The 20,071-nt window shown below is 54.5% G+C and overlaps 1 protein-coding gene across 5 annotated transcripts in view; it reads right to left on the bottom strand.

Moving 5' to 3' along the window:
• PARVG (parvin gamma) overlaps window positions 1-13,914 on the bottom strand; it is a 28,106-nt gene extending 14,192 nt beyond the window's left edge. Inside the window, exons 1-9 of one of the 5 annotated variants that reach the window (XM_060414289.1) lie at window positions 13,732-13,914; window positions 13,495-13,624; window positions 11,888-11,983; window positions 9,742-9,806; window positions 8,836-8,938; window positions 8,140-8,280; window positions 5,709-5,824; window positions 3,960-4,015; window positions 1,336-1,358 (exon numbers count right to left, since the gene is read on the bottom strand). In XM_060414289.1, coding sequence (XP_060270272.1) covers window positions 1,336-1,358; window positions 3,960-4,015; window positions 5,709-5,824; window positions 8,140-8,280; window positions 8,836-8,938; window positions 9,742-9,806; window positions 11,888-11,966 — 583 coding nt within the window. In that variant the 5' untranslated portion in view covers window positions 11,967-11,983; window positions 13,495-13,624; window positions 13,732-13,914. Of the gene's footprint in view, window positions 1-1,335; window positions 1,359-3,959; window positions 4,016-5,708; window positions 5,825-8,139; window positions 8,281-8,835; window positions 8,939-9,741; window positions 9,807-11,887; window positions 11,984-12,390; window positions 12,791-13,299; window positions 13,452-13,494; window positions 13,625-13,731 lie in introns of those variants that run through there. The other 4 variants (XM_060414290.1, XM_042247860.1, XM_027968190.2 and 1 more) reach the window with 4 other exon arrangements.
• Between the last annotated feature and the right edge of the window lie 6,157 nt (window positions 13,915-20,071).

The following is a 20,071-nucleotide window of genomic DNA, read 5'->3' as shown; positions in this document are numbered from 1 at the left end:
AGGTGAGAACCCCTTGTTTATACCACTCTGTTCCAAGCGGGGAAGGTTCGGGGAGGAAAAATCATATTAAGATGGATGGATGGATGATGAATGGATGGGTTGGTGGATAGATGGATGGATGGGTGAATAGATGGATGGATGGATGGTTGGATGAATGGATGGATGGACGAGTGGATGGATGCATAGATGGATGGATGGACGAGTGGGTGGGTGCATAGATGGATGGATGGGTGAGTGGATGGATGGATGGATGGTTGGATGAATGGATGGATGGACGAGTGGATGGATGCATAGACGGATGGATGGGTGAGTGGGTGGATGCATAGATGGATGGATGGACGAGTGGATGGATGCATAGACGGATGGATGGGTGAGTGGATGGATGGATGGATGGTTGGATGAATGGATGGATGGACGAGTGGATGGATGCATAGATGGATGGATGGGTGAGTGGATGGATGCATAGACGGATGGATGGGTGAGTGGATGGATGCATAGATGGATGGATGGGTGAGTGGATGGATGCATAGATGGATGGATGGACGAGTGGGTGGATGCATAGATGGATAACCAACCGCCAGCTGGCCAGGCGGACTGACTAAGGAATAAATGAATGAAAGAAGGAATAGCTGAGTCAGTCAGTCACCTGGTGAGGAACTCTGTCACAAAGAGAGCAGCCAAAGTGGTGGACAGTCATTACCAAGCCCTTTCTCTGCGCTAAGCACGTTCACAAAGTACTTTTTAACCCCTGCCACCAGCCTAAGAGGTGGGTACCATTATTAACTCCATCTTATAGATGAGGACCCTGAGGCACAGACAAGTTCAGTCACTCACCAAAGTTCACATGGCTAATAAATGGGGGAATTGGTGTTTGAACCCAGGTTGCCTGGCCCCAGAGCCCACACGCTGAACAACTCCATAGCTGCCACCACCGATGGGAATTAAAAATCTCTCTACCCATATGAGCAGCATCACGAGAAGGAACAGCCAAATCCACGGGCAGACAGACAGACGGGAGGACAGAAAGACAAGAGGGCTGGAGATACACGTGCATGCGTGCTACGTTGCTTCAGTCATGACCAACCCTTTGCGACCCGATGGACTGTAGCCTGCCAGGCTCCTCTGTCCATGGGATTCTTCAAGCTGAATACTGGAGTTGGTTGCCACGCCCTCCTCCAGGGGACCTTCCCGACCCAGAGATCGAACCTGCGTCTCTTATGTCACGGACCATAAAGGAACTGCGAGCACACCCGATCATCAGCCAGTCATAATGCCATGTCTGTCTCAGCACACAACCAACAGAAAAAAATTTCCCTAAATTAGGAAGGTACTCACTTGATGGCTCGTCCTTGTCTGGGCTAAAGAGAAAATGTAGGGGGTGGGGGTGGGGAGAGAGCAAACACATGGTTAAAAAACAAAAGCAACTTCAGAGACGTAGTGTCTTCGTGTGACGAGGCCTGGCAGCGCTCCCTTTTCCTGGCAGCTCCGAAAGCAGGCAGGGTCCTCGTGGGAAGCAAATGGCAGAGGTCCAAACCTCCCCCTGAGGCTCCCACACCTAGAAATGCCTGGACTGTGTCGTTTTTGCGGTTGCTGTTTTAGCTGTGCTATGCTTGCTAAGTCGCTTCAGTCGTGTCTGACTCTTTGCGGCCCCGTGGACTGTAACCCCCCAGGCTCCTCTGTCCATGGGATTCTCCAGGCAAGAAACTGGAGTGGGTTGCCACGCCCTCCTCCAGGGGAGCTTCCCGACCCTGGGATCGAACCTGTGTCTCCTGCACTCGCAGGCAGGTTCTTAGCACCACCTGGGAGGCTGTTTCAGTTGTGGTCGGGGGGCATTACACGACACAATAAAAGTGCCCGAATCCTCACTAGAGAGCCGGCGCATGTTTGCCCACACCCCTGCGTGCCAGAACCTTCCAGCACCCCCAGCTGGCCCCGCCCCATCACGCCGCACAAAGGTCACTGCCACTCAGAGGCCCGGCTGCGTTTCCGTTTGGGCTGCTTGTGTTTGCAGCAAAGCCGTGCGCCCGCCTCGTGTCTGGCTTCTTTCGCCGCCTCTTCATTGTCATTGAGCAGTTTCACCTGGACTTTGTTGTGAAGTGCTCCACACCCTCCCCACCGACACCCTGAAAGCTCGATTCTGCCCGCCTCACCCCCCACAATGCCACCCCCCCATGCCCGGGGAAGGTTGGGCTCTCCCAGGAGAGCCAGGTGGTCCCTCCAACCGACCGTGACCCTGGCAGGAAGCTGGGCCGAGAGGGATGGGGGAAGCTGCCTGAGACGAAGGCCCAGGGCTCCGCACGGAGGCAGCTGCCAGGAGGGGCACACGGCCCTGTGCCGCCTGGGACGCAAGCCCAGGGCCAGGGGTGGGCCCTCAGCGAAGCGTCCGAGTCAGCAGAGGCTGAGAAGGGTGGCTTCAGGGCTGCGAAGGGAGGAGGGGTGTGGTCACCATGACCACAGCTAACTGCACCCTCTCTCTTAAGTTCCCCAAACTCGTTCTCAGACCCTAAAGCTTCGGCATAGACGGGTCAAGACGGATGGTGGGGAGGGCATCTAGCTTCACCGAGTGGGAGGGGAACAGGCCTTCTTCCTGGGGTGTCACTGGGAAGGCAGGTGTGCCAGGCCCCACTGGCAGGAGGGGCAGACAGACGTCTGCCCCTCCACCCTGGCCATGCCCGGCCCACACACCTCCGCCACAGACATTACCTGCCATCAGCTGGCCCATTCCCCTAGCCTGGCTCCAGTGGACACCCAGGAGCCGTAGACCCGAAAGGACCTCAAGGCTGGGGGCACAAAAAAGGGGAAGGTCCCTTTACTTGCATCATCTGTAACCCTCACGACAGCCCCAACAAGTAGGAAAGGGGGGTCCCCCTTTATCAAAGGTATGAAGAAGCTCAGAGAGAGGGAGTGACTCGCAGGAGGATGCTCGGCTCATACCAGGCTGAGCTGGGATCTCAGCCCAGGCAGGGCTGGCGGCCCAGTCTGCGAACAGGAGAGAACTGAACTTGCCCAGCTGGGCCTCTGAGAGTTAAATGGGTCAAGGGAGCTGAAACAGCCCAGTGCCCTGCACACAGTAGGCCTGCGGGAAGGGTTAGACAGGAAAGGAGAATCCACAGATTTCTTGTTAAGAAACCCACTCTCAGGCCAACCCAGAAAGACCTTTGGACCAGATGGGGTGGGCGGCGAAAAGGGGAAGCCAGGCAGCGGCCTGTGGCAGGGTCTGGGGAAATGCGGGCCTGCAGGCGGAGCGGGGCCCCTGTGCAGCTCTGGCAGCTTTGCAAGGATGAGAGATATTCTGCCTGGATCAGGTGAAGATTCTACAATTCACGGAGTGGAATCTGCAGCCCAAACCCAGGGGCCTGCTGCAGGGCCAGCCCCCCACCCTTCCTATCCCTGGAACCTGGGCAGGTGTCCCAAAGTGTGAGCCCATGGGTGGCAGGGGGACCCTTGGCTGAGGTCAGTTACAATCTCCACCACAGGGGAGTCCAGGAATGCAAAACGGCCAGGTCTCCCTGGAGAGAGACGCAGCTGGGGGTGCTGGAGGGCTTGGCGGGAGAGGCACAGGGTCCACGCACGGCTTCCTTTACCACCCAGGCTGCTGGGAGTTCTGGCCACAGGCCGGCTGGCCCCGCGCCACTGAGACCCCTCCAAAGCCTCACCCGGCTTGCAGTTCAGAGGCGCCAAACAGCAGCCCCCCTTCTCCCCAGACCCCCGGACCCTGCGGTTGCCTTGTTGCAGAGCCCACGTGCATGGCCCTGACCCTGCTGTGTTTCCAACCCTGACATGAAGCGCGTGCAGGGCAGGTGGGTGTAGGTGGCTCTGCTGGCCAGGACCCCAGGGCCAGGCGGCACTTAGTAGGGCTGGCAGAGTGAGGGCCCCGCCCGGAAGGTCAGGCAGGCCTGCCCCTGCCCCGGGCCCACTGCCCACTCCCGGGAAAGCCCAGCGCCCCCGCCCCGCCTCACCCGCCCTCAGTGAGCTGCTCCACCGATTTCTCCGACTTCAGGCCACTCTTGGTGCACTAGGAGAGAGAACGGAGACGGAATGGAGTAACCACAGAAAATTCTAGGCCCCATGACTGCCGCCAGAGGCGACTGGAAGGCCCAAAGCTGCCCCGAGGGACCCAGCTCACCCTGCCGCATCTGCTCCTCAAGGCGGCCTCCCTCCTGGGCAGCCCTTATGGGACCAGCTTAACTGTCCTTCCCACGGGCCCTGAGCCCTACAAAGAGGGGGACCATGTCTGCCTTGGTGCCCAGGTATCCCCAAAGTCCACTCAGTGTCTGGCTCACAGGGCGTCAATGGACCTGTGTTTACCTGATAACAAATAAGTGACTGGGTGGGCGAATAAATGAGTGGGTGGATGGGAAGGTTAATGAATGAGTGGATGGGTGAGTGGATGATGAATGGATGAGTAGGTGGGTGAATGAATGGATGAGAGGGTGGATGAATGAGCGGGTGGGTGAGTGGATAAGTGAATGGATGAGTAGGTGGGTGAATGAATGGATGAGTGAGTGGGTGGGTGAGTGGATAAATGAATGGATGAGTGGGTGAATGAATGGATGAGAGGGTGGATGGATGAGCGGGTGGGTGAGTGGATAAGTGAATGGATGAGTGGGTGAATGAATGGATGAGTGGGTGGGTGAATGAATGGGTGAGTGAGTGGGTGGGTGAGTGGATAAATGAATGGATGAGTGGGGGGTGAATGAATGGATGAGTGAGTGGGTGGGTGAGTGGATAAATGAATGGATGAGTGGGTGAATGAGTGGATGAGTGGGTGGGTGAATGAATGGGTGAGTGGAAAGGTTAATGGATGAGCGGGGGGGGGGGGGGGGTGAATGGATGGATGAGTGGGTGGGTGAATGGATGGATGAGTGGGTGGGTGAGTGAATGGGTGAGTGGGGGGGTGAATGGATGGATGAGTGGGTGAATGAATGGGTGAGTGGGGGTGGGTGAATGAATGAATAGGTGAACGCATGAAGGAATGAAGTCACCTCCAATTTACATATAGCCATAGAATTCGACAGCGGTTTTGAAAAAGTCAGAATGAATCCTCCTGAGTTTGGCTGGACTCAGTGTATTCTGCCTTCTGGGATAAGGGAAGCTGGCTGCTCCCCAGGTGCCCAGGAGGTGGGGGAGGGGAGAGCAGGGAGCCGGCGCGGGGGGCCCCGTTGGTGGTACTCAGGGTCTGTCTGAGAGAGAAGGCAGGCACAGACTCCTGGGCCATCAGCTACAGCATAAGTCCACACGTGCTGGAGAGGGAGCACTCAGTAGATGCTGGAACCAAAAAGGTCCCTGGGGCCGCTCTCACACCCATGCATTGGGAGACGAGGCTGTCACAGTGGGAGGGCAGTGGTGGTGGCCCAGGGTGTGAACGCTCCAGAGGGCCGTGAACAGATGGTCACTTACAGCCCATGTGGTAGTCATCAGCCAGGACCTTCAGGACACCCCAGGCAGGTGTCATCTGCTGAGTAAGTGGGGCTGGCCAGTCTACAGACCTGGTCGTGGCCGGCCCTGGACTCTGCATCTCCTGCCCACAGCTCTGGCCCAGCTTCCCCTACGGTCCTGGTGGGATCTGGCATTTCACCCGGCTCCCTGGAACTCACCTGGGTTCAGCCCCCACCCTCTGCGGCATCCACCCCCTGGTCCAGCATGTGGTGGCTCAGCCCCGAGATGCTCGACCTGCAGGCAGGCGTCCTCCGGGGCCTGCCCCTTACCTCCATGATGATCACCTCCACCTGCACGTTGGGCGGGAGGGGCAGGTCGGGCTGGAAGTGCTTGGCCAGGGCCACGAGGAGGTGCAGGGTGGCCAGCAGGTCCTTGCGGAAGATACCTGGGAGAAGAGTGGGGCACGAAGTCAGGGCTCCCGGGATACCGAAACTGGGGCCACGCGGTGGGCTCCTTATTGTCACAACCACCCTCTGCAGCCCAAAGAGCTTGGCGTCCAGGCGTCAGGGGAGGAAATCTACATTCAGAACCAAAAATAGTCTCACTTTGCTCCAGTCATCCTTTCTGCAAATATAGCCCAAGGGCACGAGCCATGTGTGGAGGGAACTTTCACACACAGATGTTCACCGCAGCACTGCTTAAACAGCTAAATGTCCTACGGCAGGGTCCTGGCTGAACAAACTGTTAGATCTGAGCTGAACGTGACCTGGTTTAGGGGCTTTCCTGGCAACTCAGACAGTACAGAATCCAGCTGCCATGCAGGACACTTGGGTTTGATCCCTGAGTCAGGAAGATCCCCTGGAGAAGGGAATGGCAACTCACTTCAGTATTCTTGCCTGGAGAATTCCATGAACAGAGGGGCCTGGTGGGCCTGATGACCTGATTCAGGGCCAACATTACAAGCATCAGTTATTGAATGTGAGACTTGAAATGCAGTGGAGAGAATAGTGACGGGGGCCTAACAAATACCGTCTGACACAGAACTATATTCAACGTCCTATGGTAAACCATGATGGAAAAGAACATTTAAAAAGAATATATATATATATATATATATACACATATATATATATGTATAACTGAGTTACTTTTCTGTACAGCAGAAATTAACTCAATGTTATAAACCAACCATACTTTTAAAAAAAAAAAAGGAAAAAAAGGGGGTTCGAAAACTGTTACCTCCTCACCTTTTCATACTGTTTCATATAGCTACTTCTGCTTTACTGACTATGCCAAAGCCTCTGACTGTGTGGATCACAACAAACTGTGGGAAATTCTTAAAGAGATGGGAATACCAGAACACCTGACCTGCCTCTTGAGAAACCTATATGCAGGTCAGGAAGCAACAGTTAGAACTGGACATGGAACAACAGACTGGTTCCAAATCGGGAAAGGAGTACTTCATGGCTGTATATTGTCACCCTGCTTATTTAACTTATATGCAGAGCACACCATGAGAAGCGCTGGGCTGGATGAAGCACAAACTGGAATCAAGATTGCTGGGAGAAACGTCAATAACCTCAGATATTCAGATGACACCACCCTTATGGCAGAAAGCAAAGAACTAAAGAGCTTCTTGATGAAAGTGAAAGAGGAGAGTGAAAAAGTTGGCTTAAAACTCAACATTCAGAAAACTAAGATCATGGCATCTGGTCCCATCACTTCATGGCAAATAGATGGGGAAACAGTGGAAACAGTGGAAACAGTGGCTGACTTTATTTTGGGGGGCTCCAAAATCACTGCAGATGGTGACTTCAGTCATGAAATTAAAAGATGCTTGCTTCTTGGAAGAAAAGTTATGACCAACCTAGACAGCCTATTAAAAAGCAGAGGCATTACTTTGCCAACAAAAGGCCATCTAGTCAAGGCTATGGTTTTTCCAGTAGTCATGTATGGATGTGAGAGTTGGACCATAAGGAAACTGAGCATTGAAGAATTGATGCTTTTGAGCTGTGGTGTCGGAGAAGACTCTTGAGAGTCCCTTGAACAAGGAGATCCAACCAGTCCATCCTAAAGAAAATCAGTCCTGAATATTCATTGGAAGGACTCATGCTGAAGCTGAAACTTTAATACTTTGACCACCTGATGCAAAGAACTGACTCATTTGAAAAGACCCTGATGCAAAGATTAAAGGCAGGAGGAGAAGGGGACGACAGAGGATGAGATGGTTGGATGGCATCACCGACTCGATGGACATGGGTTTGAGTAAACTCCGGGAGTTGGTGATGGACAGGGAGGGCTGGCGTGCTGCAGTCCACGGGGTCACAAAGAGTCGGACACGACTGAGTGACTGAACTGAACTGACCACCTCACCACCCAACCTTGGAGAGGCTATTTCAACTCCTTCCAGCCTCAGTTTTCTAATCTGGAAAATGGGCAGGATGTAGAGGTTGGAATGGCAGGAAATCCTACCAAGTGGCTAACTGGGGGGGACTTTGCACACTCGTTTCTTACAAGCAGGCACTGCCGATGTAAGTTAGATAAGCTAACGAAGCAGGCAGTTAGCACCCATCCAACAAGGCAGTTGAGCGCGTGTGTGGTGTTGGGGGTTGGGCAGCCATGGCAGCCTTATGGAGAAGGCTGCCTTTATCATCCTCGCGCTGGGCTTCGAGGCAGCCCCGCCCCTGCCCGGGTAAGGGCGCTGTAATTCTGCCTCCTTGCCTGCCCGCTCCCAGCCCCCTCCACACCAGCCCCACGCACTCTCCACGCTCCACTTGGCCTGTGGCTCTTCCACCCGCAGGCTCTGGTCCACAGACTCCAGGACGGCTGTGAGCTTGCGCCTCTGGCTGGCCGCGGTCAAGGCGATCTCCTCCACGTCCAGCTTGAGTCCGCTCAGCTTCTCTGAGGACCAGAGAGAGAGGGGTGGGACGGAGGGAAAGGGTGGGAAAGGCTGGGGGAGGGCAGACAGATGGGGCTCCTGCCAGGGGACGCGCAGCCCGTCTACTTCCTCCAGGCAGTCACGGGGCATGCTGGTTGCGTGGCTGGGCAAGCCCCGCTCTCTGGAGACACCCCTGGCCCACCCCACCTTGACCAAGGCCCTGTGCCCCACCCCCTGAGCTTCCCACACAGTGACCCGCAGCCCTTCTCCCTTCAGGGCAGTGTGGTCTAGTGGTTAAAGCCAAGACCCCTGGCTCCTCCCCGGCCCCCCACAGTGCTGTCTTCATGGTGAGACCTTGGACAAGCTACCAGGCCTTTCGGAGCTCAGTTTCCTCATCTGTAGAGTGGGGATGATCACAGAACAGCTGTGTTGAGGGTTAACACAAGAGCTCAGGAAGCTGTGGCCGACAGGCCTATCCTGCAGCTGTCTGCCAAGGGCTCTGCAGAGGGCACCAAGCGAGCCCCAGGCTGGCCCACTCTGCCTCCTAGGACTTCCTGGGGCTGAAAGCAGAGACTTACGGAAAAGGTGGTGCAGGATGAGCCCATCAAAAATGTCCTCCTCCAGGCTGCGGACCACGATGTGCTCCGGGAGGAGCTCGGCGTTGATCCAGTCCATCAGCACCTGCAGCCCCGAGGGACAGCTGATAGGGGGCCACTCCCCACTCAGCCTCTCGCCAGGCTCAGCTCTGCCCTCCTCCCACCAGTCAACTCCTACTCGTCCCTCAAGGCCAGGTCAAACATCGCCTCTTCTGGGAAGCCTGCTCTGATCTCCCCGGCTGTTAGGGGCCTGCTCTGGGCTCCAGTGGACCTAAGCACTTCGGGGGTTTTTTTTTGTCCTGCATTAGGTTTTGATAATACAGGGGTTTTGAAATCCTCTGGGGGGCGGTCAGAGGTGGCGCAGGTCAGGAGGTCTCCCTGGAGGAGGTAACAGAAACACCCCACAGAGGCTAGAGAAATACCGCAGAGGAAAAGGGAAGCCCCTTCTCTATGCGCAGCTTACAGCCGAGAAGAACTGGGTGGTGCCCGTGTGTTCCCACCCGCTTGGTCAGCTGTCCACTGCCCCAGGCAGCTGAGCCAGAGAAGGAGCACGAGAGCTGGGGTCTGTGGCCTGGGTCCAACCCCGGCTCTGTCGTCACTGGCCACCGCGTGTCCCCCACGGGTCAGGTCATTCCTCTGAGGCTCCGCTCCCTGAGACACAGGTGAGCTCCCTCTCAACCATCAGGAGCCTTGCTGGCATCACGCACAGAAAGGCACACCGTCAGTGCTCAACAAGGATCCCTTCATGCAGCCACTCAACAGGTCTCCCGGGAGCCTGCGGGTCACCACCCACCAGCTTGAGGTTGGGGAGGGGGTGGCCCACGGTCCCCACCCCAGGAAGGTAAAAAGACTCCTCCAGACAAAGATGGTCAGAGAAGGTTGCCGCACCTTTTGCAATTCTTCTAATTTGGGGTTATTCCGGGAAGTGGGGGGAAGGTACTTCCTCTTCTCTCCTGGAAATAGGGGAGCATGACACATGGATAGGGGCCTGCAGGTCAGCCCTGGAGCCAGCGTCTTGACCAAGAGGGGAGACTGGTCCTGCCACTTCACACGCACACTCACACACACATGCACAGGCACACACATGTGCATAGGGCACACAAGTGCATTCACACACGCACGTAGTCACACATATGTACACATGCCATCACACACACACACGCACACACGCGCAGGCACACACATGTGCATAGGGCACACAAGTGCATTCACACACGCACGTAGTCACACATATGTACACATGCCATCACACACACACACGCACACACGCGCAGGCACACACATGTGCATAGGGCACACAAGTGCATTCACACACGCACGTAGTCACACATATGTACACATGCCATCACACACACACACGCACACACGCGCAGGCACACACATGTGCATAGGGCACTCAGACACACAGGCACACAAGTGCATTCACACACGCACGTAGATAGTCACACATATGTACACATGCCATCACACACACACACAGAGGCACACACAGGCACACACATGTGCATAGGGCACTCAGACACACAGGCACACAAGTGCATTCACACACGCACGTAGTCACACATATGTACACATGCCATCACACACACACACGCACACACGCGCAGGCACACACATGTGCATAGGGCACACAAGTGCATTCACACACGCACGTAGATAGTCACACATATGTACACATGCCATCACACACACACACACACACACACACACGCGCCCTGACCACCAAACATCCCCAGACACCTGGGTTTCCCAGACATGCCTCGTCCTCTGCACCCCCTTCCTTCAACCAAGTGGTTCCTGCCTCCCCCAGGACACTCTTCCCCCTCACTTCTCTCATGAACACCAGCCCATCTTCAGACACCACAATATTCAAATTTGGAGAACATACGTAAACTCGAAAACTATTTCTTGTCTATCTGAAATTCACATTTAACTGGACATCCTGCATTTTATCTGACCCTCTTTCCACGTACATAAGAAGGGGGTCACAGACCAGTTAAGCCCAGGTCCCCGGGTTCCTAGGGGCCGAGGCAGCGTTCAACCATGACTGCCAGGCTCCCCGGTGTGGGCAGGGCATTGAGGGCACCTGGCTTGTCCACTGAGCCCCAAGACCTGGGTCAGCACCTCCCCTAAGTTGAAGAACCACAGAACCCACAGATGGCAGGGCCCAGGCGGACCCCGGAGATCATCGCGTTCCAGTGGATGTGGGAGAAACTCAGTCACCCCGGGGCTGGCTCCGCCCGCATCCACAAGACGCGTTGCCTCTGTGTTCACGTAGCCCGGCTGGAGGCTTCCAGACACGCTGAAGGGCTCTGAGTCCCACCCGGCCCGTGTGATCCTCACAGGAGGACAGGCTCCGGCAAATGCCTGGTGGCAGGGGTGGGGCGGGGGTGGCGGTGCCTGAATGGCCGTGGCCCCTTCCTGGAATGTCCTTCCTGCCACTCTGAATCTCACCATGTTCCAGCTCTGCCTGCCAGAATTGTATCTCCAGACCAACTATAAAACCAAAAATAAACACTTTTCCAAATCACGAAGCCCTGCCACCCTAACAGCAATTTTCCTCCTGATGCTTCACAACCTGAAACCGCTTATAACCCGAGAACACCAGACAGTTACTGAAGTCAGCCCCACGGCACTGGGCTCGCGGCTCTGCCATGCCACCCCCTGTGCCTGCTTCCTCGTCCGTAAAAAGGAGGTGAGAGCGCCCGTGACTACCACTCTTCAGAGTAACAGGTGAGACGCTGCGTTTAGGACGAGCTCAGCTCAGCCCCCGCACAGACGGGACCGCAGAGCAGTCAGCATCCTCACCACTGTCCCCGTTAACCTGGAGAAGTGCGGTTATGCGGGATCTGGGGATAACTCAGTGGAAGGTTCCAGAAGCAGGGGAGTCAAGTATAAATAGCAGGAAGGCAGAGGCAGGGGCTGGACAGAACTGGGTGTTCAGCGGACCACCTGGCAGCCAAGGCAGGGCCTGAATCGGCCTGGGGGGTTCTCAGGATGCCAGCTCTGCCCCTCCGCCCCACCCGGCTGGCACCTTGTAAGAGTTCTTCCTCGGCCGGTGGGTCCGCCTTCCCAGGGAGGTGCAGCAGGTTATAGAGGGACTCCGGTTCCATCGCTGCCTTGCCGGCCCTGGGGAGGCAGGGAGCCAAGGATGTCACCCTCCGAGTCACTCTAGACTTGAGGTCTGCTATTTCCTCTAGACACCAGGAGGCATGGGGAGAGGGTGGGAGCTGGCTGGGGGGGTGGACAAGTCACCGGGCTGCCTGGGCAAGGGGAAAGGGTGCCTGCTGAGGGGGTCGCTAGGAGCCAGTGCTTGCGGGACGCCCTGCAGAAACAGGCGGCGGCTGAGGTCAGAGCCTGTGCAAAGGCTTGGTGGGGAGCTGGGGTCCTCCTCGGTCAGGTGCGGAGCAGCCAGCCCACGGCCCCTCCGACAACACACAGGAACCTCCACCCCACCTACCCCCACCCCAGGCAGTAGGACCAAGGGGGCAACCCACTGCTCAGAGCTTCTTGGATCCAGAAAACCCTCTGGCTGACCTCAGGGGGCAAATCTGCTGGAGGGGCGGGGCAGCAGTGTGGCGGTGGTCACGTTGATGGGTGATGTCTGCAGACCAGGAGCTCCTACCGGGGCAGGGGTGGGGGACAGGCCTGTCCTTTCTGGGCCCTCAGCCTGAGTCAGGGGGCACAGAGCAGCTCCCCAGCCTCTGAGTGAGTGGACGTGGGACTGGGGTGCAGGCTGGGCTCTCAGGGGTGTGGGCTGGTCCTGCCTGGCCAAGTTCTGAGCGAGCTTCTCCACAGTGGGGCTTATCATCCTGGCCTGTCGAGGGAGCTCAGGGGTCTCTCCGCTCAGCGGGAAGGGCCAGAGTTTTCAGAGCTGGCCCTCCTCATCCTCGCTGCAGGGGAGGCTGCCCGGCAGAGTCAGAGCCTCCTTCCTGCTCCCCTGGACTCACTTCCTCTCCTGCCTGGTGTGGCCCTGCCCCCCCAACTTCCGCTCTGGCCCCTGGGCCTCCTGCAGCGCTTTCAGCCCCAAACAAGACATTTGGGGCGGGGGGGCCTCCTGCAACAGAAGCTGGCGGTCAGCTCCGGCCCGGGGAGGCCTGGCTGGAGTAGCAGGGCCCAGAGCTGCCGTGAGATGGAGGCGCTCACAAGACAGTAGTCACGCTGTGACACAGGCGGCCAGCATGGGGACTCCGGGGCACTGTCTGCGGCTCCGTCCTGCCCTAAATCTTGGGGGTGTGGAGAGCAAGTCACTGGGCTGACTCCATCCCCCGGTATTCCCAAGCCTCCTTTTGGAGGGGGTTCTGTTCAAAGGACAGGGCCAGAGGAGAGGCGGGAACTAGGCCTGGGGGAGGGGGGGAGGTTAGGAGATTGGGTTCCAGGTGGGCTCCTCCTCCCGTGTGACTTTGGGCAAACAACCTCCCCTCTCTGTTCCTGACGCTTCTTTACCAGGAGGGGCTGAACCTGATGGGCGCCAAAGGCAGCAAGTGTCCACAGAGCTGGGAGCTGCCTCCAGCCATCAGCAGCCCCAGGGGCTGTCCCTTCCCAGACCTGGGCCTCTCTTTCTTCATCGGAAGACCTGGGGTGGCTGGTCTCCTTGGCTGAAAGTTAGGGGAGATGACAGGCTGGAGAAGGAAACTTTCCCTGGCTACACGAGAGCTGGGAGGGTGCCCTTCTGTCTGGCCGGGCCTCTGGGCTGGGGGAGCGGCGGCCTGCAAGCCTGGGAGGCAGGGGGTCCAGCTGGGGGCAGGGTGTGCTTCGCCCGGCATCGTCCCTGTGGGACCTCGGCTAAGACCGGGTTCTCCAGGCCTCGTTTCCACGAGGCCTCCCAGAGCCTCCCCCTCTGTGCGTTTGAGCTCAGGCTCGGAACCGAGGACTCACCTGGCTGCTTCCTCCACGCAGGGAAACGAAGGCCACGGAGCTCAAGCGCTAGTGGTCCCCGGGTTCCAAAGCAAAGCCAGTTCCGGTGCCCTAGGTCGGCAGGGGCCGCCCGGGAGGCAGGGGCAAGCGGCTCACTTCCTCCGGGGCCTGTGGCTTCTGCAAAGCCGTCCAGGCTGCGTCTGCAAGGCGCTTCCTCCCGGCGGGGCGTTAGAACCTGATGCTCTGAAAGATGCCACCGAAACTCCCTCCGGAAAGCTCTGCCCCTGGGTCTATGGGCCCAGCCACACCTCCGCACTCCCCAGACGCCTCGCAGGCAGCTCAGAGCTTACATTTCTTCTTTCTGTCCCTTTCCCCTCCCTGATATGCAAACCAAGCCAGTTCCTGAAGCCAGAGGCTGGGAGTCAGCTTCCCCCGAGGCCCCAGCTCCTCCATCAGCAAGTTGTCAGCGCTGCCTCCAGGCTGTCCCTCAAGCTTCTTACCCCCGGCCTGGCCAGGGCCCACCTTGTCCTCTCGCCTGGACCATACAGGAGCCTCCTAGCTGGGAACACACTGCTCGCTCAAACCCCACCTCCTACCCCTGAGTTGTTCTCCACAAGTGACCAGAGGACCCACTTCACATCTCAACTCACTTAAAACCCACCAGCAGTATCCAGTAGCCCTTAAAATGAAATCCAGTCTGCCCGGCCCAGCCCAAGGTCCTAATGGGATCTGCCGGCTCTGTCTCCATTCTCATCTCCTTACCTCTTCCATCCTCATGCCTCCCAGCCACATGGACAACCCTTCTATTCCCTGAAAGTGCCACCTACCTTCCTGCTCTAGGGTGGTCACACTCACTGTGCCCTCTACCCAGCTTTTAAAATGGCTGAGTCTGCATCGCTATCATCAGCTTAAGTGCCTCCTCCTTCAGGAAGCCTTCCCTAACTGCCTTATCTAAGAAGCAGATCCTTTCCTGATCCCATACCACAGCCCCTTAAGGTTCCTGAGTCCTAGTGCCTAGAGCAATGCCTGGCACAAAGTGGGCTCATTGGATAAACATCAATGGCTATTGTTGCCTAAGGGGATCAGGAAGTTTTTCCGAGGAGATGTGGGCTTTGATGGATGAATAAGAGTTTGCCAGCTGAAAGAAAGATGGGTAAGAATGTTCCAGGTGGAGGGAACAGCCTGTACAAAGGACTAGAGGAACACAAGAAGGCGAGATCCCAGGACAGTGGGGCGGACTCAAGCTGATCTCTTGAGCTTGAGTCTTTACGAGCCAGGCTGAAATTGAGAGTTTCCATAGCAACAGGTGACAGTGCCGGGTGACCAGAGGCTAACCACCCTTTCTCTGCTGACAGATCCTGCAGAAAAGGGGGCAGAGCACGTGGGGAGCGTGCGAGCAGGAACGTGGGGCTCCTCACGAAAGGTCACGGAAGTGACAGAAGGTATTGCTGATGCTAGTATTCGATGAGCGACTGACGGAGCAAGGACAATTGTCAGGGCTTCAATTTCACTAGGACTCAGCTTTGCAGGCAGATGCTCTCACATCTGTACATTACAGGGGGAGACACAGACATGCATGGCCTCGTCTGCCGCTCTGCCCCACCTGTATGAGACTGGGGTTTGTCATAAAATGCAGTGAGAAAGAGGCTGTCACTCAGCATGATTTTTAAAATTTGAATTTCATATAGAAAACTATATAATTATTCCATATAACTATATTAGAGTTATCTGTCACAGCTTGGACATCCCCGGTGTCTCAGCAGGTAAAGAATTCACCTGGAATGCAAGAGACGCAGATTCGATTCCTGGGTTGGGAAGATCCCCTTGAAGACAGCATGGCAACCCACTCCAGTATTCTTGCCTGGAAAACCCCATGGACAGAGGAGCCTGGGGGGCTACGGTTCACGGGGTTGCAAAGAGTTGGATACGACCGAGCAACTAAGTATACATACACATCATAGCTTAATTTTCCTTATATGATCCCATGGACAGAGGAACCTGGCAGGCCACAGTCCATAGTGTCAGGAGAGGCGGACATGACTTAGCTCTAAATGAATGATGATGATGAACTATGTAAAGGGTGTGAATTACATTGCCGAATCTCAAGAAGGTTTGCTTGTTATTTTTTTTTTTTGACATCTTACTACATCTTTGCTTTTTCTTTCACTTTTTTTCTGAACCACTTACAAATAAATTCCAAGGAGGGATTGTGACATGTCATCTCCAAATATTTCAGAATTTATCTCCTAGAAACAAACATATTCTTCCATAGGACACTCTAGAAAATTGACACTGAAATAGTAATATTTTCATTCACACTCAAATTTCCCCAAATATTAGTATGTTGTTTACAGGGGTTTTGTTTGTATTATTTTTACTCCACGATCCACTTGGAATCATAGGTTTCTCTTGGTGGCACTCGGCTGCCATGTCTTGGTAGACTTTTAATCTGGAATAGTCTTCTGTAACATGAACATTTTTAGAGCACCCAGGCCGGTTGTCTTGCGGAATGCTAATTTCACCATCTCTGTCATTTCCTGGTCTGCTTCTACTGACTGATTCTTCTCCTGGTTGCGGGTCACATTTTTCTGCCCTGTATTTCTAGTAGTTCTTAAACTGAATGCTAGATGTTAAGGATTTTACGTTATTGGGCAAATTTTGTTGCAGTCCTTTAAAGAGTGTTGGCATTTTTCTTTTGCGGTTGTTCAGTCACTAAGTCATGTCCTATTCTTTGTGACCCCAGGGACTGCAGCACCCTGGCCTTCCCTGTCTTTCACTATCTCCCGGAGCTTGCTCAAACTCATGTCTGTTGAGTTGGTGAGGCCATCCAACCATCGCATCCTCTGTCGCCCCCTTCTCCTCCTGCCCTCTTCTTTCCCAGCATCAGGGTCTTTTTCAATGAGTCGGTTCTTTGCAACAGATGACCAAAGTATTGAAGCTTCAGCATCAGTCCTTCCAATGAATATTCAGCGTTGATTTCCTGTAGGATTGATTGGTTTGATCTTGCTGTCCAAGGGACTCTCGAGAGTCTTCCCTGGCACATGCTTTGAAAGAAGTTTTCTGGCAGGCAGTTAATTGTGAATTACTCTGATACTTTTAAATTGCTTTTAACCTTGACCTCCTCAAACTCTGAGCTCTGTCTCCTCAACTCAGTGAGACCACTGAGCTCTATTTAAGCTGCACCCCAGTCCCGCACTCACGTCCAGGCAGGAAGCCTAGGCGATGGTAGGGTTTACCTCATTTGTGTCCCTTTTATTAAGGTTCACAGACCTGCCTCGCCTCTATTCTAATGTCTAAAACAGTTGTTTCCTACATTTTGCCCAGTTTTCCAGTTATTTTTGCTGGAAAGGTAACTCTAAACATAGAAATCCTTCTCCCATGAGATACTTAATTAGAAAGAAGAGGTACGTTTTCAGTGGACAAACATGATCAACATCAGTTTAACTAAATAATTAAAATAAATAAATATCCTGAGAAATGGGAGAGATCCACACATTCTGTCTCCTGATAAGATGTACTGAGAAGAACACCTGGCTTCTGTCAAAAATGCAGAACCCAAATCTCCTCAGGAGGGAAACAGCACACAAAGGCATGCTGACAGACATTCTCGCCAGTAGCTGACCTGTATTCTTCTCCATCAATGTCACGAAGAGTAAAGAGAGACTGAAGAACTGCTCCAGATTAAAGGAGGCTGCAGAGATGTGACAAGGTGTCAGTGCATTTCTTTGGGTAAAAGGACATCACTGGGACAACTGGAGAAATAGAATGAAGGCCGGTGGGTTAGATAATGCTATTGTATCAATGTTATTTCCGGGAATGACACTTGTACTGAGATTGCAGAAGAGAATATTTTGGTTTTTAGGACACATACATCAAGATACTTAGAAATAGAAGGGCATAATATACGCGACTTATTCTCAAGGATGCAGGAAAGAGATAATTATCCAGACAGACAGACAGATGCTAGATGTCTACATGACCCACCAACACCTAAATATCTGCATTTATATCTATATTGAGGAGGGAGAAAGGATAAAGCAAATATGGTAAAACGGTCATGTTTATGGGGATCAGGATAAATACAGGAATTCCTCCTACCATCGCAGCAACTTTATTCTACGTCTGAAATTCAGTTCAGTTCAGTTCAGTCACTCAGTTGTGTCCAACCCTTTGCGACCCCATGGACTGCAGCACACCAGGCCTCCCTGTCTGTCACCAACTCCTGGAGTTCACTCAAACTCATGTCCATCGAGTCGGTGATGCCATGCAACCATCTCATCCTCTGTCGTCCCCTTCTCCTCCTGCCCTCAATCTTTCCCAGCATCAAGGTCTTTTCAAATGAATCAGTTCTTCGCATCAGGTGGTCAAAGGATTGAAGTTTCAGCTTCAGCATGAGTCCTTCCAATGATTATTCAGGACTGATTTCCTTTAGGATGGACTGGTTGGATCTCCTTGCCGTCCAAGGGGCTCTCTGAAAGTATGCAAGCATAAAATGGTAAAGGAGGGACTTCGCTGGTGGCCCAGTGGTTGACTCTGCTCTCCCCTTGCAGACAGCACAGGCTGCATCCCTGGTCAGAGAACCTGAGATCCCACATGGCACATGGCAAGGCCACATGGCAAGACGGGGAAACAGTGGAAACAGTGGCTGACTTAATTTTGGGGGGCTCCAAAATCACTGCAGATGATGACTGCAGCCATGAAATTAAAAGACACTTACTCCTTGAAAGAAAAGCTGTGACCAACCTAGACAGCATATTAAAAAGCAGAGACATGACTTTGCCAACGAAGGTCTGTCTAGTCAAGGCTATGGTTTTCCCAGTGGTCATGTATGGATGTGAGAGTTGGACTATAAAGAAAGCTGAGTGCCAAAGAATTGATGCTTTTGAACTGTGGTGTTGGAGAAGACTCTTGAGAGTCCCTTGGACAGCAAGGAGATCCAACCAGTCCATCCTAAAGGAGATCAGTCCTGGGTGCTCACTGGAAGGACTGATGCTGAAGCTGAAACTCCAATACTTTGGCCACCTGGTGTGAAGAACTGACTCATTTGAAAAGACCCTGATGCTGGGAAAGATTGAGGGCAGGAGGCGAAGGGGACGACAGAGGATGAGATGGTTGGATGGCATCACTGACTCAATGGACATGAGTTTGGGTAAACTCCGGGAGTCAGTGATGGACAGGGAGGCCTGACGTGCTATGGTTCATGGGGCTGCAACGAGTTGTACACGACTGAGTGACTGAACTGAACTGATACGTTCTGATGCTCACCTGTCCACAGTGTGGACAGGCTGTCAGGCAGCTCCTGGGCCCCGTGAAATGTCCCATCATTCTTTGCGTGCTTCTTCTGGCCGTCTCGCGCAATGCCAGTGCATTTAAACAACCTTGAAGTTGGTACTGATTGAGGGCCCACTGTGTGCCAAGCTGAGTCCCAGGGTGCAGCAGGGAGCAGGGTAGACACCAGCCCTGCCTCGGAAGCTGAAGTGTGGAAGGGTGTGCAGCTGTGGGAGGAAACGTGATGTGGGAGATCCTGAACCGTATTCTACATATGCAGAAAATCAGCATCCTGCACACATGTTAGGGAAGGCGTGCCTACGTCAGCAAGGGAGCTGTGGGCTTAAACGTACAGTGTGACTTCAAAGTTTCACTTTACGAGACCCTATCTGGTTGTCCCCGGCCCATTGGTGGGCCGAGCCACGGGGCCCTCCCAGGTCCACGGGGACGGAGGACATGGGCCAAATCCCTCTACCTCCAAAGTCTCCCATCCCTCCTGTATCTTTCTAGTACATCACGGCCTTATTATCCTCAGGACTCAGCTTGGCACACAGTAGGCCCTCAATAAGTACTGACTAAATAAGGTTCTTTATTGGATCTTCCTTGTAGCTCAGATGGTAAAGAATCTTCCTGCAATGAAGAAGACCCAGGTTCGATCCCTGGGTCGCAAAGATCCTCTGGAGACAGGCATGGCAACCCACTCCAGTATTCTTGCCTGGAGAATCCCATGGACAGAGGAGCCTGGAGGGCCACAGTCCATGGGTCATGGAGAGTCGGACACAACTGAGCGACTAACACTGCAGCTACTAAATAAGGATCAGGCTTCCCAGGTGGCGCCAGTGGTAAAGAGCCCACCTGCCAGTGCAGGAGACGTGGGCTGGATCCCTGGGTGCGGAAGATCCCCTGGAGGGGTGTAGCAACCCACTCCAGTGTTCTTGCCTGGAGAATCGCATGGCCAGCGGGGCCTGGGGGGGCTACAGTCTAGAGGGTCACAGAGTTGGACACGACTGAAGCGACAGCATGCGCACACACTCGCATGAATACAGTTCAAGTCCCTGTTGTGCTGAGCCCGTGGAGGGCCCCGCATCCCACC

Source organism: Ovis aries, chromosome 3 (genome assembly GCF_016772045.2).
Source record: "Ovis aries strain OAR_USU_Benz2616 breed Rambouillet chromosome 3, ARS-UI_Ramb_v3.0, whole genome shotgun sequence".
NCBI classification, from domain to species: Eukaryota; Metazoa; Chordata; class Mammalia; order Artiodactyla; family Bovidae; genus Ovis; species Ovis aries.
Note: the sequence above shows the minus strand (reverse complement) of the source record. Positions and strands in the feature narration are given on the sequence as shown.